The sequence below is a fragment of the Myxocyprinus asiaticus genome, chromosome 13, assembly GCF_019703515.2.
Source record: "Myxocyprinus asiaticus isolate MX2 ecotype Aquarium Trade chromosome 13, UBuf_Myxa_2, whole genome shotgun sequence".
NCBI lineage: Eukaryota > Metazoa > Chordata > Actinopteri > Cypriniformes > Catostomidae > Myxocyprinus > Myxocyprinus asiaticus.
Genome location: NC_059356.1, coordinates 3,908,384 through 3,926,163, shown reverse-complemented (window position 1 = coordinate 3,926,163; position 17,780 = coordinate 3,908,384). Strand labels below are relative to the sequence as shown.

The window sequence follows — 17,780 nt, the reverse complement described above, 5'->3', positions numbered from 1 at the left end:
CATGAAGAAATTGTTAATATATTAGGAAGAAGGAAATATACAGAATCAAACCAATTGTACGTACAGTGCATAGCAAGGGCATAGATTTGGCTTGTCATTAGAAATTAAATTTAAAGGTGACAGGGAACTGCTAAGGGGAGACTGTTAAAATACGCATTTTAGAGGTAAATAAATGAGCGCTCCACAGGATGTGGGATCGGCTGAAGTTTTGTGAGGTTTGTTTATTACATCTGTTTAAACAAGATATGCGCATATTTATATACGGTATATGATATTTGTTTTATAGATATTTCCCTTTTTATCATTAGACTTGACACTTAATATTTACAGGGAACTGTTGAGGAGAGAGAGGGAAAATGAAAGACGTGAGAACTTTAACATTCTGAGCTCAAACGCATCTGCCGCGGCTCTGATATGCGGACTGTTTAAATGGGACTGTGTTGCACACCGGTCTGTTATAGTAGTAACACGATGGCATGTAACAACAAAAAAAAGAACCATAACTGGTTGTTTACATGTCTCAGTTGCTTCACATGCAAGCAGGCGATTTTCGGCGCCCTTAAGAAACAAATCGGCCAAACGGGAACATTTATCTGCCGATGTTGATCATTTAAAAATTCAGAATATCGGCTGATTTATTGGCCTTGGCGACATATTGGTCAACCACTATTATTTATTTCCAGAGTACAGTCGCATTTTTGGCCTTGCTGGTGCTTAGCTCCCAGAGCACAATATAGTGTGACAAACCACTAATCACAGCAGTAAAATATCTACACCTACTGCTTTATATCAGTGGTATTAAACACACACCCAGTGAGAGTCCAACATGACCTGTGTGTCGCGGAAAATTCATGCCCTTCATCTGGATCTGTGAGGAACTACTGACACAGGGCAGCCCAGCTCATTTTCAAAAATATTATTTAAAAATCATTGAATCAACCTGAATACACTAATAAAACTAATTTTAAGGGTTAGCTCGAGCTCTTTAAGATTGCATTCACAGGTTACCACTTTACACAGAGTAGATTGTTTGGCCCGCAAGGTGATGTTTATTAGTCCAAACAGGCAGAATTTGACACCCCTGCTCTACAAAATGTCATTGTTTGTTTCTCCATACCAGCCAACATGCGATCAGTCTGTCCAAGCTCCTCCACTACACCAATAATGCCTAATCATATATCATATGATGCTTTTAAAAGAAAGATTAATTGATTTTAGCCAGTTATCCAGTTGCATATATTAATTATTTTTATTATTTATGAGGATATATTTATTGAAAAGCCATTATTCTACATACAGTATACTATGTTATGCTTTCATTAAGGTCATAATTAATTTATGTTATTGGTTAGATAGAACTGGGATACATTTTAAAGTTAGGGACAACAGAAATACACACAAAAGGAACAATGGTATGACTTTCCAAACATTTCTAATCATATTAAAATTAATATAAATCTAAAAGATTATGTAATGGATAACATTTAAGTTGTGTAATTTGCAATCAGTACCTGATTATATTTCAGAAGTAATCTACCCAGAACTGATATATAAAGAGTGCTCGAAGTGAGCCGGTATAACATCATAGTACTGGCAGCAGCTTCTGCTCCCCAAACCCCCAACGGATAGATGACAAAACTCTCAGTAGAGAAATAAATTGTGAATTTTATAGTAATTCTTGATGCCTGCTTGTGCATATGTATAACCCCATTTACACTTGGTATTAGGATGCATATCAAGTGATCCTATCACAAGTGGTCAGGCGAGACATCGCTGTTTACATCTGGTCACTCAAATGCATCTCCTGCGACCACTTGTTTTTGGATTTCGAGGGGAGGTTGTTTGGATTTCGAGGTGAGGGTTTCTGATTTCATGATGACATACATCAATATGTCAGTGTGTTACTGCATGATAATAAACTGCAGGAAATATGACAACAACAAAAAAAGCACACACACACACACAAAAAAAAAACAGTGCACTGTTTCTCCCACATGCAGTTAGGTAGTTAGTCAATCTAAGCAAAAATATTTCAAACAGATTTCTCCATTATTTTAGTGGAGTACCTCCACTAACTGAGCTTCAGATGTGTGTGCTTCTCATCTGTGCCCCTGCATGTTGATATCAGATAGGACTGAAACTTTTAGTTGTAATTATCAACAATAAAAAAAAAAACTTCAACCATCTTTAAGAAAACCTCTTCCAGAGCTTTCGATCCACTCCTACCATTCCCTACTTGCTTTGAACATTCATACAAAACAAAACACAAATTTTGCCTTCAGAACTGACTGACATAACTTAATATGTTCCTTTTTGGACTCGAATCAACAGCCGACATTTGTTCTTTTAGAACTTTTAGAGGTCCTCTGACAGTGTGACAGAAAACAAGTTCAGCAGGACTGAACCCTAGAGACTCTTGAACAGTCTCACGTATGGCAAACAAAACTAATGGAACACCTTCGTCCCATGCTTTACCAGTCTCCATACAATACTTTTTCAACACGGACTACAGTGTTTGGTGAAAAAGTTAAAGTGCGCCCTGACTGTCAGGATGGCATGCACTTGAAACTCGGTGGGTTATGTTAAGGGACTTGAGAACCTGAGTGAAAATATGACTGATCATGCACAAAAACTGTCTTTTATTTAAGGATAGTGATCATATGAAGCCATTTATCATCACATAGTTGTTTGGCTCCTTTTTAAATCATAATGATAACAGAAATCACCCAAATGGCCCTGATCAAAAGTTTACATACCCTTGAATATTTGGCCTTGTTACAGACACACAAGCTGACACACACAGGTTTAAATGTCAATTAAAGGTTAATTTCCCACACCCGTGGCTTTTAAAATTGCAATTAGTGTCTGTGTATAAATAGTCAATGAGTTTGTTAGCTCTCACATGGATGCACTGAGCAGGCTAGATACTGAGCCATGGGGAGCAGAAAAGAACTGTCAAAAGACCTGCGTAACAAGGTAATGGAACTTTATAAAGATGGAAAAGGATATAAAAAGATATCCGAAGCCTTGAAAATGCCAGTCAGTACTGTTCAATCACTTATTAAGAAGTGGAAAATTCAGGGATCTCTTGATACCAAGCCAAGGTCAGGTAGACCAAGAAAGATTTCAGCCAAAACTGCCAGAAGAATTGTTCGGCATACAAAGAAAACCCCACAGGTAACCTCAGGAGAAATACAGGCTGCTCTGGAAAAAGACGGTGTGGTTGTTTCAAGGAGCACAATATGACAATACTTGAACAAAAATTAGCTGCATGGTCGAGTTACCAGAAAGAAGCCTTTACTGCGCCAATGCCACAAAAAAGCCTGGTTACAATATGCCCGACAACACCTTGACACGCCTCACAGCTTCTGGCACACTGTAATTTGGAGTGACGAGACCAAAAAAGAGCTTTATGGTCACAACCATAAACGCTATGTTTGGAAAGGGGTCAACAAGGCCTATAGTGAAAAGAATACCATCCCCACTGTGAAGCATGGTGGTGGCTTGCTGATGTTTTGGAGGTGTGTAAGCCCTAAAGGCACTGGGAATCTTGTGAAAATTAATGGCAAGATGAATGCAGCATATCAGAAAATAATGGCAGACAATTTGCATTCTTCTGCACGAAAGCTGCGCATGGGACACACTTGGACTTTCCAGCATGACAATGACTCTAAGCAGAAGGCCAAGTTGGCCCTCCAGTGGTTACAGCAGAAAAAGGTGAAGGTTCTGGAGTGGCCATCACAGTCTCCTGACCTTAATATCATCGAGCCACTCTGGGGAGATCTCAAACGTGCGGTTCATGCAAGACGACCAAAGACTTTGCATGACCTGGAGGCATTTTGCCAAGACGAATGGCAGCTATACCACCTGCAAGAATTTGGGGCCTCATAGACAACTATTACAAAAAACTGCACGCTGTCATTGATGCTAAAGGGGGCAATACACAGTATTAAGAACTAAGGGTATGCAGACTTTTGGACAGGGGTCATTTCATTTTTTTCTTTGTTGCCATGTTTTGTTTTATGATTGTGCCATTCTGTTATAACCTACAGTTGCATATGAATCCCATAAGAAATAAAATAAATATGTTTTGCCTGCTCACTCATGTTTTCTTTAAAAATGGTACATATATTACCAATTCTCCAAGAGTATGCACATTTTTGAGCACAACTGTATCTAAGGGTATGTCCTTCTCAGCTTTAAAGGAATAGTTTACCCAACAATGAAAATTCTTTTATCATTTACTCGCCCTCATGCCATCCCATATGTGTATGACTTTCTTTCTTCTGCAGAACACAAATTATGGTTTTTTAAGAAGAATATTATAGCTCTGTAGCAAACATACAATGCAAGCAAACAGCTACTAAACTTTGAAGGTCCAAATTCACACACCTATCATTTCCCTTCAGAAGACATTTAATTGATTGACTGGGGTCATATGGATTACTTTTAAGATGCCTAATGGTGCCTTTTGGACCTTCAAAGTTTAGTAGCTGTTTACTTGCATTGTATGGACCTACAGTGCTGAAGTACTCTTCTAAAAAGCTTAATTTGTGTTCAGCAGAAGAAAGTAAGTCAAACACAGCTGGGATGGCATGAGGGTGAGTAAATTATGAGAGAATTTTCATTTTAGGGTGAACTATTAACTACGAGTTCATCTAGCCAGGAGTGCTACACTGCAATGTTGTATACATTTTTTTGACTGCATATTACTTCAAACTTGTTCCAAACTACAATTATGGTGACTTGACTGCATATTACTACAATTACGTTCAGTCAGGCCATCTAACCATTGTTGCATGAAGTCAAAAGTTGAATGACATGCTTTGAGCAAATTTGAAATGTTCTCTGTATTTGTTGTCCAAGGTCTCACCAAGACAATAGATGCTCTTGGAAAAGAATGAGATTGTGGAGAAGTTCTCTGCTGGAGAAAGAGTGTTGTGAATCACCTCTACTGGAGTGGAGTCTCTTCAAAGACCGGAGAAGCAGCTGTGGCAAAGTGGAGGCCAATAAACAATCACGTGCAAAATGTGAATCATCACAACAGTAGTTTATTCCTCTTAAGGAGCTTATTGTATTTCATCATTTTAAGTTACATGCCTAGAGCAAAGAACACACTACACCATAAATTAGTATAAGTATGTATTTTTATGTGACTGTAGTGTTACAGACTAAACAAAAATAGCAATATCCCTCTCTGGTGAGAATTTTGCTTGATCAGGATGATGTATTTAATTTAGGGCTGTTCATTTAATGCATTCATTCAGTGTGATTCGGGGCTCGCTTGTTCGGGACAAGTGTATTTTTGACAGGGCAAGTTAATTAAACAAAATTTTATATGCCCGGTCAGACAAGTAGCGTGATTAAAACGTCAATAACAACAAAATAACCTGTAGGACTGAAACGATATGTCGACATTATTGACAATGTCGACATTAAAAAAAAAAAAATGACTCATTTGATCTCACGGTTCATAACATGAGATCTTTAAACTCTAATCATGACTCTAAACCCAGTGAGACACTTCGTTCATCTGAGGCACACACGTACAGTACATATTAGGCCCAAAATATTGTATGTATAAATACTGGAATTATGTATTATTTATATTGAATTATCTCTATTAGGGAGCCTTTCTCACCAAATAAGCTATATGCAATTAATCAGATTAATCAGCAGGTCATGTAATTAATTCTATTAAAAATTGTAATTGATTGACATGCCTAACTTCATTAGTTATAAGAAGTTTTTCAGAAACCTTTTTTACTAAGTAATTTGATATTTGGATGTTAACACATCCTTCTGTCATGTCCTTTTGTGTTAATCTCTTATGCAGGCACTAAAGCTTGTGAAAGATTTTGCAACCTGATGCTGCAAGAACGTCCCTTGAAGCACATTGCGAAACTGAGCCCTCACCACCAGACATCTTCAATTGAATGCTATCATAGCTTGATAGTGAAATTTGCTCCATAGAATGTGGCATTTCCATTTCTGGGAATGTTGAGTAGGTAAGACAGTTGGGAAGAAACAGTCCTTCCTTGCAACTAGAAAATGAGTGAAGTTCTGCTCAAATATTTATCATTATAGTTCACCCCAAAAATGAAAATTGTAATTTACTCGCTGTCACGTAAAACAGCATTTCTTCTATGGGACACCAACATGTATTTTTAGAAGAATGCTCAGTTCTGGTCACCATTCACTCTTCATTGTGAAAAGTGAATGGTGGCCCGAGGCCTACATTCTGCCGATTTGTTTTTCTCAAAGTAGTACAGTTGCAACAAGGGTGAGTAAATGACAAATGTAATTATATGGTAAACTATCCCTTCAATGTACCATCCTATGTTAATGTTATCAAAGAAGGGTTTCTTGGTCATGATCTTGGAGCCCTTGAGCACTGCATGTATTCCACCTGTTCCAATATCACAGTTGACTCTTATTGCAGTTGCTTTTGACCAGCACATTTATTAAATTACACAATTATTTGGCTAATTAAGTGTGTTAGGGCAAGGAGAACAGGGAAAGACATGCAGTGTAGGGCTATAAGAGCAGACTTGAGGAAACCTGATCAGAAAAATGCATTCTCTGTGCATTCTGTCTCACAATCTACTCAGAATGTAAACCAGATCTTTTCATTAGAATGTCAGCTGACATAACATGTAAAGTACTCCTACATGCATCACTCAAGTCTCTCCATAAATATATCCCCATTATATCTTTTGTAACATGTTTAGATTACTCCTTGCTGCTCTCCACTACAATGAATACGCAGATTGGGAACAGGCATGCAATGGGAGTGGCGACGTGTCAGTGAAAGTCAGATGGCCAAAGTTCAAAAGGGTGAATATACACTTTTCAGCAGACAAACAGCACCTACATACAGTAAGTTGGACAACTGAACTAAAAATACATAACTTGGTATACTCCAAATCGATAGTCAGCACGTGCGCAGATGTACATCTATTGTCAAAATGTGTACTTTGGGGCATTCACCAGCAGAAGCATAACTTGCTGCCTATTTTAAATAGTAAGCATCATTTGTTTACTTAGTACACTTCTGCTTGTTTTACCTTGATGTGATTGAAAAAAATCATTTTGCACTGTCATATCAATAATAATTTTCTCATTTTAGACTATGTGGACACCCTGCTGAAAATACTTTTCGAGGATGTTGTTCTTAATCCTGGCCCATACCAGGAACATATGAATGAACTGAAGGACCCTGACCACCTGTGTGCTGCCTTCGACAGGCCTGACCTGCAGGAAGCTGAAGCCAGACATTGGTCCCGCTTTTCACAACCTGCTTTGGTTGTCTCGCATGAACATTCAGTGTGAGAGAGAAACTCTGTGTGTGTGTGTGTGTGTGAGTGAGAGAGTGTGTGTGAGTGAGTGTTTTCATTCCTAAAATGCACTTTCACAGTAAGAATGTACAGTATATGAAAAATGTGTTGTCCAGTCTTTTCTTGAAAAATAGTAAAGTTCTGCTCAAATATTTGTAAAAGGGAACATCTTAGTAAGAACTGAATGTGTTCCGCAAAAGTGTAAAATGAAAATGCAATGGTACAAGTCAAGTCTTGGCATCATTTAATAAAACACAGATTAAATAAAAATATTAGTGAGGATGTAACAGAGGCAGTTTGAATCCTTGGTATTGTCCAGATGGAAATGTCTTTCTGATCTTATCTATTACACATGATGGAATCACAACACGTACTCTTCCCCCCCAAGTAGCCCCAGCACCATCTGACAAATGTCCTGTAAGCAGTGTGATGATATTGTCTGAAAATAAAATTGTAGAAAACTGTTATGTCAACTAATTACCATTAACAAAACAAGTTAAAAAGGGGGAAATTATTTGGTGAAGTGAAGCCTCCATTACAGCATATAGAACACTGACTTATTTATGTAGAATATTACTAGTAGCTCATGCATTTGCAATTTTTTCACACTTACTCCTCATCTGTAAATTGATCTTGGACATAAGTCACCATAATACTGGACCATGGATGCATACTCAACTTGAAGAACCCATGGGTTCAAACAGACTGCTTCAAAACCTGGTTGTTGAGTCATGCATCCAGGTTGGGTCAGCTTCAGAACATTTGAAACATTAATGACAAAGTTTTGTAGCTGCTATAAACGTTGATACAACACAAGATTAGATTAATGTTAATGCATTAATGTATAGGAATATAATATAAATTACAATGTTTTGGGTTTTTCCTTTCTCTGATGTTTAGCAAGTGAAGTCTTTTTATTTATCTTCATACAAAGTCCTCTGCTAATGTGTAGCACTTCTGTAACAAACCTGCCTAACCTCCCTACAACACAGTCTTTCTGGACCAGTGGCCATATTCTTGCGGCAGCCACAGGAGCACATGAAGGAGAGGTATTGGTAATAATGTAAAGGAGATTAGTATAACAGATGATTATTACATCTACAGGTTTTCAAGGTAGAAAAATAAGCCCTTGTTGTGTTTGTTTTACTACTGCTGCAAAAGGAAGCAGGGAAACTATTAGCCTATTCATCGTGGAAACCCTCTGTTTAACTGGTAGCTGCATTATTTTCCAAATAGATATTTAGACATTGTTTTAACCTGCGGTATAGGGGCAGTGGTGGCTCAGTGGTTAAGGTTCTGGGTTACTGATCAGAAGGTTGGGGGTTCAAGCCCCAGCATTGCCAAGATGCCACTGTTGGGCCCTTGAGCAAGGCCATCTGCACTGTATCATGGCTGACCCTGCACTCTGACCCCAGTTTAGCTGGGATATGTGAAAAAAAAGAATTTCACTGTATATGTGCAAATGTGTGATAAATATAATAATAGGAAATAAAAAAATAATATAAATGTAAACTTTATATATAAATATAGGGTATAATGGGAGATGACAATGGCAATAACTTCACCATGGACACAAGCATGAGTGCAATCAGCTGTCTCCTCAAAAAATGCTGTTTGCAAGCAGCCTTCCCCTGGCCATCTGATGAGTTACACCATGAAGTGCACATGTATGCAGTTGTCATTCACTCTGCTGTGCATAATGGCACCAAAAAAACAAAAAGTATGATGAGTCGCATTGTGTTCTCCATGCATGTTTGTGATGACGTAAGATGAACGCAAATGGACCAGGGTTTGATAGAATCAAGTGAGTGTGAAACCATACCAGTAACAATTGCACTCGGAATCGGACAGCAGCAAACGTGCCCAGTGTGAAAGCCTCCTGAGAAGTCAGATCTCTGGTGCTGTTGCCTTTGTGGTGAATGTTAAATGTGCAGCACCACAAAATGGTGCTCTGGCCACCAAGGTCTCTGCCCAGGAGATTGGCAGGTCTATGGGCAGCCAGGTGTCTGTGAAGTGACATCCCTGGCTAAATTTGTCAGGAATTTGCTTCTTGGTTTCCCGGCTGTTGTGAGCCAGGAACGAGTTTGTGGAATTTTGCTGTTGTTGACGCCATGCCAGAAGACTGCTATGTCACAAGATTATAGGCACTTCCTCATCACCTGGTAGCCCTCTCGCTTTCCCCAATGTCGCGAGCCAGGATGGGATATGTGGCGTGACACAGGTCATTTCGATGCCTGTTTTTGCTGTTGTAGAAAAATGGAGAGTTTAGGTGCCTTCATGTCGACTATGTGCTTTAGTTCACGAGGCGTCCGCCTCACTTTAACGGCACCCTCTCTTTGTTTCACTACCCGATGGCTAGTGTCAATGTTGTACTCTGCCCCTTCAAGAGGACTTATTGTTTTTTTCTTCCTTCTTATTATTCAATACAAAGAGGAGATTGTGTTTGCACTTTTCTGCCCTCTGGGCTAGTGGTGCCATACATGTATACATGTGTGCAAACAGTAATACACCATGATGGCATACAGCCTCCATTGCATCAGCAACTGATGCAGCATCAAAGTACCCAGTGCATAGCTCTGTTCTTACAGTGGTGATTCAAAGCAGGACTTACTCCATCCATGCTCAAAATATATGTTGCTACCATAGCAACAGAACACGCTTTGAGCGCTTTGACAGTGGGCCCGTTTGAGCCATTTGAGCAGGCAAGCTTTTGTGCACACTCCTTGAATTTGGGCCTTAGCTTGTCAAAGGCTGCACTATGTCTAGGTGCGGTTATGTGCCTAAAGTTCTGACCACTCCCTTTAGGGCTCAGGCGGTAACCTTGAATGCTTTTTCTCCTCTTCCTGTTGAATCAGACAAGGCACAAAAATGTTACATGCTCTGCCCTGTGAGGGTGCTGCACATTGATCGTGCAAGTCAGTTCAGGCTGACAGAGAAGCTCTTTGTTTGCTTTGGAGGCTGCTCGAAATATTTTTCCATCTCCAAGCAGAGACTTTCTTATTGGCTTGTTGACACCATTATGCTCACTTACGATACGCAAGTTGTCCCATAGGTGAACGAGCCCATGCCACCAGGGGCATGGATTCCTCCTGGGTTTGGGTGAACAGTGTGTCCTTGCAGGACATCTGTCTGGTGGCAGGCTGGGCTTCCCCTTACACTTTTGCCAGATTCTATTACTTGGAGGTAACCTTTCTCTCCTCCCAGGTCTTGGCTGTGAAGGAGAGTTGATTACCTTGTGTCCGTTGGGCACTGTCTAATGCTTATGATTTACTACTCGGTTGGCTAGTGGCATTTATTAGGCATTATCGTCTGTGACCGTTCTATGCTTTTCCCATTACAGTGTGAATGCATATTTACACATGTGTGTTTGTGTGCAATGTTTAACTATTGGATGGATCCGACGCACAGGGTACTAAACTACTAAAGTACGACAATTAGTGAGGAGGTGTCCACCTCATTGTAATGGCATCCTCTCTTTGTTTCACTACCTGATGGCTAGTGTCATTGTTGAACTCTGCCCCTTCGAGGGGACTTTTTCATTCTCCTTCCTTCCTTTCTATTATTCAATATGAAAAGTTTGTGTTTGTGTTTTTCTGCCCTCTGGGCTAGTGGTGCAATACATGTGTGCAATCAGTAGCACAGTGCAATGGTATAGGGTCACCACAGTGTCAGCAAATGAAGCAGCATCGAAGTAATCAACTTAAAAGGGAATGCTAAGGTTACGACTGGTTCCCCAAAAGCAGGGACGAGACACTGCATGACGCTTGCCAAACAACTGATTTCTCGCTGTAAAAGAACGGAGAGATGCGCTGTCCTCCTTTTAGTTGAAAATCCTGATGATATGGCTTTGTGCTCCAGTTTTTATGTCTGCGTGACTCACGCATCAGGGGCGGAGAATTAAGCGCCTTCTGCCAATAGATTGGCATGATTGTAAAGGGCTTCAGAGATCGTTACCTGATGCAGCAAGTCTCTTTTTTCATGCTCTCATCTATGCTGCTGACGATTTGTCATTTTTACCGGTCACTTTAAGGTGCGAAATCTCTCTAAATTGGATTAATTTGAACAGTTATACTAAAAGTGTGCCTTTATGGTAGCAGGAGTTAATGTCTTCGTATCACACATTTTTTAAACTCTCTTGTGAAACAAAAAATACATTTAGTATGTGAATATGACAACAATCATGTCAGGGGCATCGCCAAATCATATGAAATGGTGAACACTTTAGTGAGACGCTATGTATATCTTTTTTCTTACAAAGCAATAACCACACCATAATGGGCAAATCCACTGCCGTTTAATAAATTGAGCTTGAATTTAAAAAACTGCAGTTTTAAATTCCATTCAGTACATAAAAAAGCAGACCATACATACTGTGTTCACATCCTACTCAAAACTATTTTATACAGTCTTTTTATACCACAAACTGCACTAATTTTATTTAACATTTGTTTACAATTTTTATTTTTTATATACAAAAGATTACATTTTCTCAGCGGATATAAAACAAGCAAGCAATCATAGCAAGCAATATGACTAAAGTTGACAAGCTTTTCCCATCCCACTAATTGTTAGGGTTTAAACTTGGGTAGAAGAAACTGATCCTAGACCACCAGTAACAGAAAAACTGCAGCTTTACCACAGAGCAACAATCGGACATAGTAGTAGATTGACCGAGTTAATTTGTATGTGTGTGGTAGGCGCATAGCATTTACGGGCACTAACCCCAAATGCCCATCCCTGGTGACAGCCCTGAATTTTGACCCTGTCTGATTAGAAAATAAATGGAGTTGAGGAATTCCCTCAGTTTTATTGATCTGCAAGAAAGAGTGGAATACATTTTACAAATCAAGATATTGGACTCTTGCCCAAAAAGACTGGGTGCAGTATAACAAACAAAAGGTGCTTCATCCAAGTATTAGTTAAAGGGGTCATGACATGAGGAATCAAAGTTTTTTGATCTCTTGACATATAAGAGGTCATTGTGCTATAAATACATACTGTAAGTTTCAGAACTGAAAACTTCCTCCTTGAAAAATGGCTGTTTGGAATTTGTGGAACTCGTGACATCACAAGGACCAAATACATCTGCATATGACTGCCTCCAGCAAGACATCAATGCCTATTTTTCATCATTGCATTTCGTCGTTCACAGTCAGTCACAGGTGAATTGGAGAGAAGGCTTGTCATGGGAGATTCATCTTTTTTTAATTTGTGGTTAATGCATTTTTTTTAGAAAGAGCCATAGCAAAAACTAATAATTAACTCTTTTCAAAAATCGACGTTTTTCAATCAAATAAAATGTTTATTATGCTCATAAACTAACTCCGAGGGTCGGTGAATATTTTTGCTTTATTGATTTTTCTTTAAAATTAAATTAATTTATTGAAACACAAAAAAACTTAAAAGACATTTTTAAATTCAAATTGCACTTTAAATTAAACGAAAAAAGCAATCAAAATAATAAACTGATTAAAAAATCTTATATATAATCACCTCCCCAACTCCAAACATTTACCATCTCCAACGGCCCCACTTGCCATCATGCAAGTATCAGTATGCGGCAACAGGTGAAAAATTACAAATAGCATACAAATTAAGAACCAAAGACAATTATAATTTTAAAGATAATAATCATAATCATAATCATAATAAATAAGCCTAATAAATTCCTTTGTGTTCCCAAAATAATGCTGCCTAATGTGTCGAACTGATCGAATGTGTTTGTATGGCATTTTGGTAATCAGTTAATTCTGCCTAAAGAAAATAAAATAGAACTAAATTTGAGGTTCAAGGTGAACGTGTCTTGTATTACTTTATGATTTAATCACTTTCGTCTTTGTTTCTTTAATACAAAGATCCCTGTATATATTACTGAACCTGCAGAGTTGCGTTCACAATGTGTAAGAACGAACTGCTCCGTGGAAATAAAGCGAAACTCATAGTACCTCACGAAATGATCGGAGATCTTTGCAGCATTCTCATTATGGACTACATTATTCTTGTAAACAGCTTAAAGACGAATGAAACAGAGAAAAAAAAAAGAGACTCTTTACATGAGCGTGTTCCACGAGACAGGCTCATGCTGCACGCCTCTGAACAAATAGCGAATCAGACGCGAGCAATGACAGCTTTTCTTTTGTCTGTTCTTATATAATAAAATATAATAAAGTTTCTTCAAGCGTGTCTTTGTGTCTAACATCATGTGTCACTACGAGATGTCTTACAGGTCACCCGCCTATTGCGAGTAGATGAGCAAAATTACCCGTGCATGAAATACCTGCATTTGAACAAGGAGCTTGCAAACTGGATTGAGCTTCATTGCATTTGGCAGATAGCGGGTGCTAGTTTCACATCTTGGGCTACTGTTTAATATATTTGCCGACTTCCCATATCCATGGCTTTGCCATTTACCGATATTGTCGATCGTCGTCTGTCAATATCCGATTATATCACCCTATCGCCCAGCCCTACTTCCCTATATTAAGGCTACTCACAACTGTTGTGACTTCTGGCTTTGCATGGTCTTGCAGATAGCTTTGTAGTCCAGTTCATAAGTGGTCAAGTTCAATTTCATGCAGGCCTTCTGATTCGCAAACTGCTACATGGAAATAAAACAAACTAAACTCAAAACACTTCCTGAGACATACCGAGATAATTTGCAGCATTCTCATAACACTATTTTTGCAAACTGTTTTCAGATGACTCTATGCATGTGCGTGTCTTGGAGAAGCGCTTGCGTTGCACTTGTGAGCAGCAGAGTTCACTGCTCAAATCAGAAGCGCATCGGCGGCTTTGTTCTTCAAAATAGAATCACACGTGTTTCTTCAAACGCGCGTCTGTGTCTAATTTCTTGACATTTTACTCAGAGACATCTTACAGGTCACCCTCCACAGTGACTGGTACATCAGCAAAATTACCCACCACTGCGTATGAAAAATCTGCATTTGGCAGGTGTTAATTTCAAACCTTGTTCACTAAGAGTAGTCTGTATGACAAATTTGGGAGAAAGGAAATCAAAACAGTGTCATTGACTTCAAATTTTCAATCGCACCCACACTTTCTGTAGCAAAACTATCTCTAGAAAGATTTAAACGATCATGTGTTGGTGAATGATGAGACATCCGGTGAGCCACTTGATTTTTGACAAAGAACCACTGATCTACAGCAAAGGGGACTTACACAGGATACCTTCATGTGCCTATCTGGACACAAGACGCGATATCAAGTTCAAACTCAATAGTTTCCTGTTGTTTTGAAGGTGTCCTGGACCATTTTTGCACCCATCTGTGCAATATTTAATTGTTGGTCTTTTGTAAGCATGTACTATATGGACGTCTTTGATTGTTTTGATGTGTTTCCGGCGATGTGCGCCGCGTTTTAAGAGCGGTACAAGCGCAACATTTAAAAACGTGTCTCACTCAGCTGAGCCACTAACTTGGAGAAACACATGCAGTTCTGTGTGTAAACAAACGGAAGATGTGAGATGTCGCTCCTTTGAAGACCAGCGTCTCTGCTTTGGCCTGTTGAAGCTGTTTGAAACGCCCAACATCGCCATGGACTGTTTGGATTCATTACAAAGACCCAGTTCAAAAGAGTAATTTATTCACAAATTGGACATCATGCTGTGTTTGTTGTTGCGAGCAGCCAGCGAGCTCATATCATCAATAGAAAAGGTGAAAAGCAGCGTGACACACTGGTGCTCTAAAGATGTATTCAATAACTCACAAGATGATATCTGACAAAACCGACCATTTTAGTCGCAGTCTGGAGCCCTGCAGGGGGTGTATAGACTTTATATAGTTTCTGTATATATGCATCTTATTTGTCTTTGCTGTATTGTCCAGCTATACTTCCTACAACCCCTTACACAGAATGACAGCTGATTCATCAATACAGGTAATGCAATGTATCAAATGAGCCTTTTAGATGCAATACTTAACACAATGCCAATGGAGTGCCACAGGGATCAGTTTTAGGGCCTCTGCTTTTCTCCTTACATATGCTTCCCCTGGAAGATATTATCAGGAATCGTGGAATAAGTTTCCACTGTTATGCTGACGATACCAACTTTTTATTTATTTGAAACCTGGTTTCTCCCAAGGTTATTTTTCTCCATTAACCAACATCTTATGGAGTTTTGTGTTCCTTGCCACAGTCGCCTTCGGCTTGCTCACTGGGGATCCTAAATACAATTATTATTTAATTATCTATTTTTATACACAATTTACAATCAAATTTAATCAAACTACACAATGATGACTCCAAGACTTTATAGATATTACGGTTTCATTTTCTGTTAATGCATGATTTCCTGTAAAGCTGCTTTGAAACGATGTGTTGTGAAAAGTATAAATAAAATATAAAAATGACTTGACACACCATGTACATGCAATGACATACCATTACCTGCAGTTTTCTCACTACATTAACTCTGGGCAATCCCCTTTTTTTGTTTGACTTCTTAAAGACCTTGACTGGTGGAAACTTTTTCCACATGAAGAGCAATGTTATAGCTTCTGTCCAGTATGCAATATCTCATGTTGTTTTAGGGAGTATGACCGACTAAATCTCTTTTCACATTGATGGCATGAGTAAGGCTTTTCTTTAGTGTGAATACTCATGTGATCCTTAAGGACACTTCTCTTTGTGAAACTCTTTCCACACTGATGGCACGTGAAAGGCTTCTCTCCAGTGTGACTTCTCATGTGCCCATAAAAGCTTCCTCTACTCATAAAACCTTTTCCACACTGAAGGCATGTGTAAGGCTTCTCTCCAGTGTGATATATTATGTGATCCTTAAGGATTCCTTTCTTTGCAAAACACTTTCCACACTGATGGCATGTAAATGGTTTCTCTCCAGTGTGAATTGTCATGTGCCCATTAAGGGATCCTTTATATGTGTAACTTTTTCCACACTGAGGGCATGTGAAAGGCTTCTCACCAGTGTGAGATTGTAGGTGTCTTCTAAGGCCTTGTTTGTCTGTGTATTTTTTTCCACAATGCGAACATGTGAAAGGCTTCTCTCCAGTGTGAACTTGAATGTGGATGTTAAGATTTCGTTTCTGAGCGAAACTCTTTCCACAATGAGAGCATGTGAAAGATTTCTCTCCAGTGTGAATTTTAATGTGCTTGTTAAGATTTCCTTTTCGAGTGAAACTCTTTCCACACTGAGGGCATGTGAAAGTTTTCTCTCCAGTGTGAAATAGCATGTGCTTGTTCAGACTTATTTTCAGTGTGAAACTCTTTCCACACTGAGGACATGTAAAAGGCTTCTCTTCAGTGTGAATTGTGACGTGCTTACGAAGACTCCCTTTCTGTGTGAAACTCTTTCCACACTGAGGGCATGTGTAAGGCTTCTCTCCAGTGTGATATAGCATGTGGTTGTTCAGACTTATTTTCAGTGTGAAACTCTTTCCACACTGAGGACATGTAAAAGGCTTCTCTCCAGTGTGAATTCTGATGTGCATACGAAGACCCTCTTTCTGTGTGAAACTCTTTCCACACTGAGGGCATGTGTAAGGCTTCTCTCCAGTGTGAATTCTAATGTGTCTTATAAGGCCTTGTTTGTTTACGAAACTTTTTCCACACTGAAGGCATGTGAAGCGATTTTTAGCTTGAGTTTTTTTTTGTGAGGAATTCTTCTCAGTCTGTGAGCAACCGAAATATTTTTCTCCAGTTACAAAATGAAGATTCTGATGTTTCTCCTCCACTTCATTCAGTTCTTGACTTTCCTCCTTCACTTCATTCAGTTCTTGATTTTCCTCTTTCATTTCCATCAAGTCTATAAAGAAAAAATATGAAAAGTAATTAAAGTGACCTGCAATGTAATGGAAGAAATTTGCAGGGGTCTACTTCTATATCATATTGTACTAAAGGTTCTTAAAAGGCAGAGGCATCAAGAGGATTCTGAATGGAGTATTTGAAATTCCAAAGACATATTTGTTCCTTCGATAATCAAAATGAATTATTATTGCATGTAGAAAATACTGTCTGTGGCTGAAATCTTTCTACACGTCTAAATTTTGTCAGTCACATCGAGTCACATGCTCTGCTAGAGGCGGCGTCCCATGGCTCCTTCGGAGATAGCGCTCACGATGAAAGGTTGAGCACCAAGGGAAAGCATGTATTATGATATTAAAAACGAATTAATTTTAACATCTTCAGTGTAGTTATTTTATTTTATTTTTTTTTATCCCCTTTCCCCCCAATTTGGAATGCCCAATTCCCACTACTTAGTAGGTCCTCGTGGTGGCACGGTTACTCACCTCATTCCAGGTGGCGGAGGACAAGTCTCAGTTGCCTCCACTTCTGAGGCCGCCAATCCGTGCATCTTATCACGTGGCTCGTTGTGCACGACACCGCGGCGACTCCGCATGTGGAGGCTCATGCTACTCTCCGCGAGACACGCACAACTTACCACCCGTCCCACTGAGAGCAAAAACC

The 17,780-nt window shown here is 39.2% G+C and overlaps 1 protein-coding gene across 19 annotated transcripts in view; it reads right to left on the bottom strand.

Annotated features, from left to right (window-relative positions):
- LOC127450331 (gastrula zinc finger protein XlCGF57.1-like) overlaps positions 1-17,780 on the bottom strand; it is a 296,850-nt gene that overhangs the window by 185,004 nt on the left and 94,066 nt on the right. For 7 of the 19 annotated variants that reach the window (XM_051714362.1, XM_051714358.1, XM_051714361.1 and 4 more), the window contains one exon: positions 11,621-17,118. The exons of the other annotated variants lie outside the window; for them this stretch is intronic. In XM_051714362.1, coding sequence (XP_051570322.1) covers positions 15,845-17,118 — 1,274 coding nt within the window. In that variant the 3' untranslated portion in view covers positions 11,621-15,844. Of the gene's footprint in view, positions 1-11,620; positions 17,119-17,780 lie in introns of those variants that run through there. 19 annotated transcript variants of the gene reach the window in all.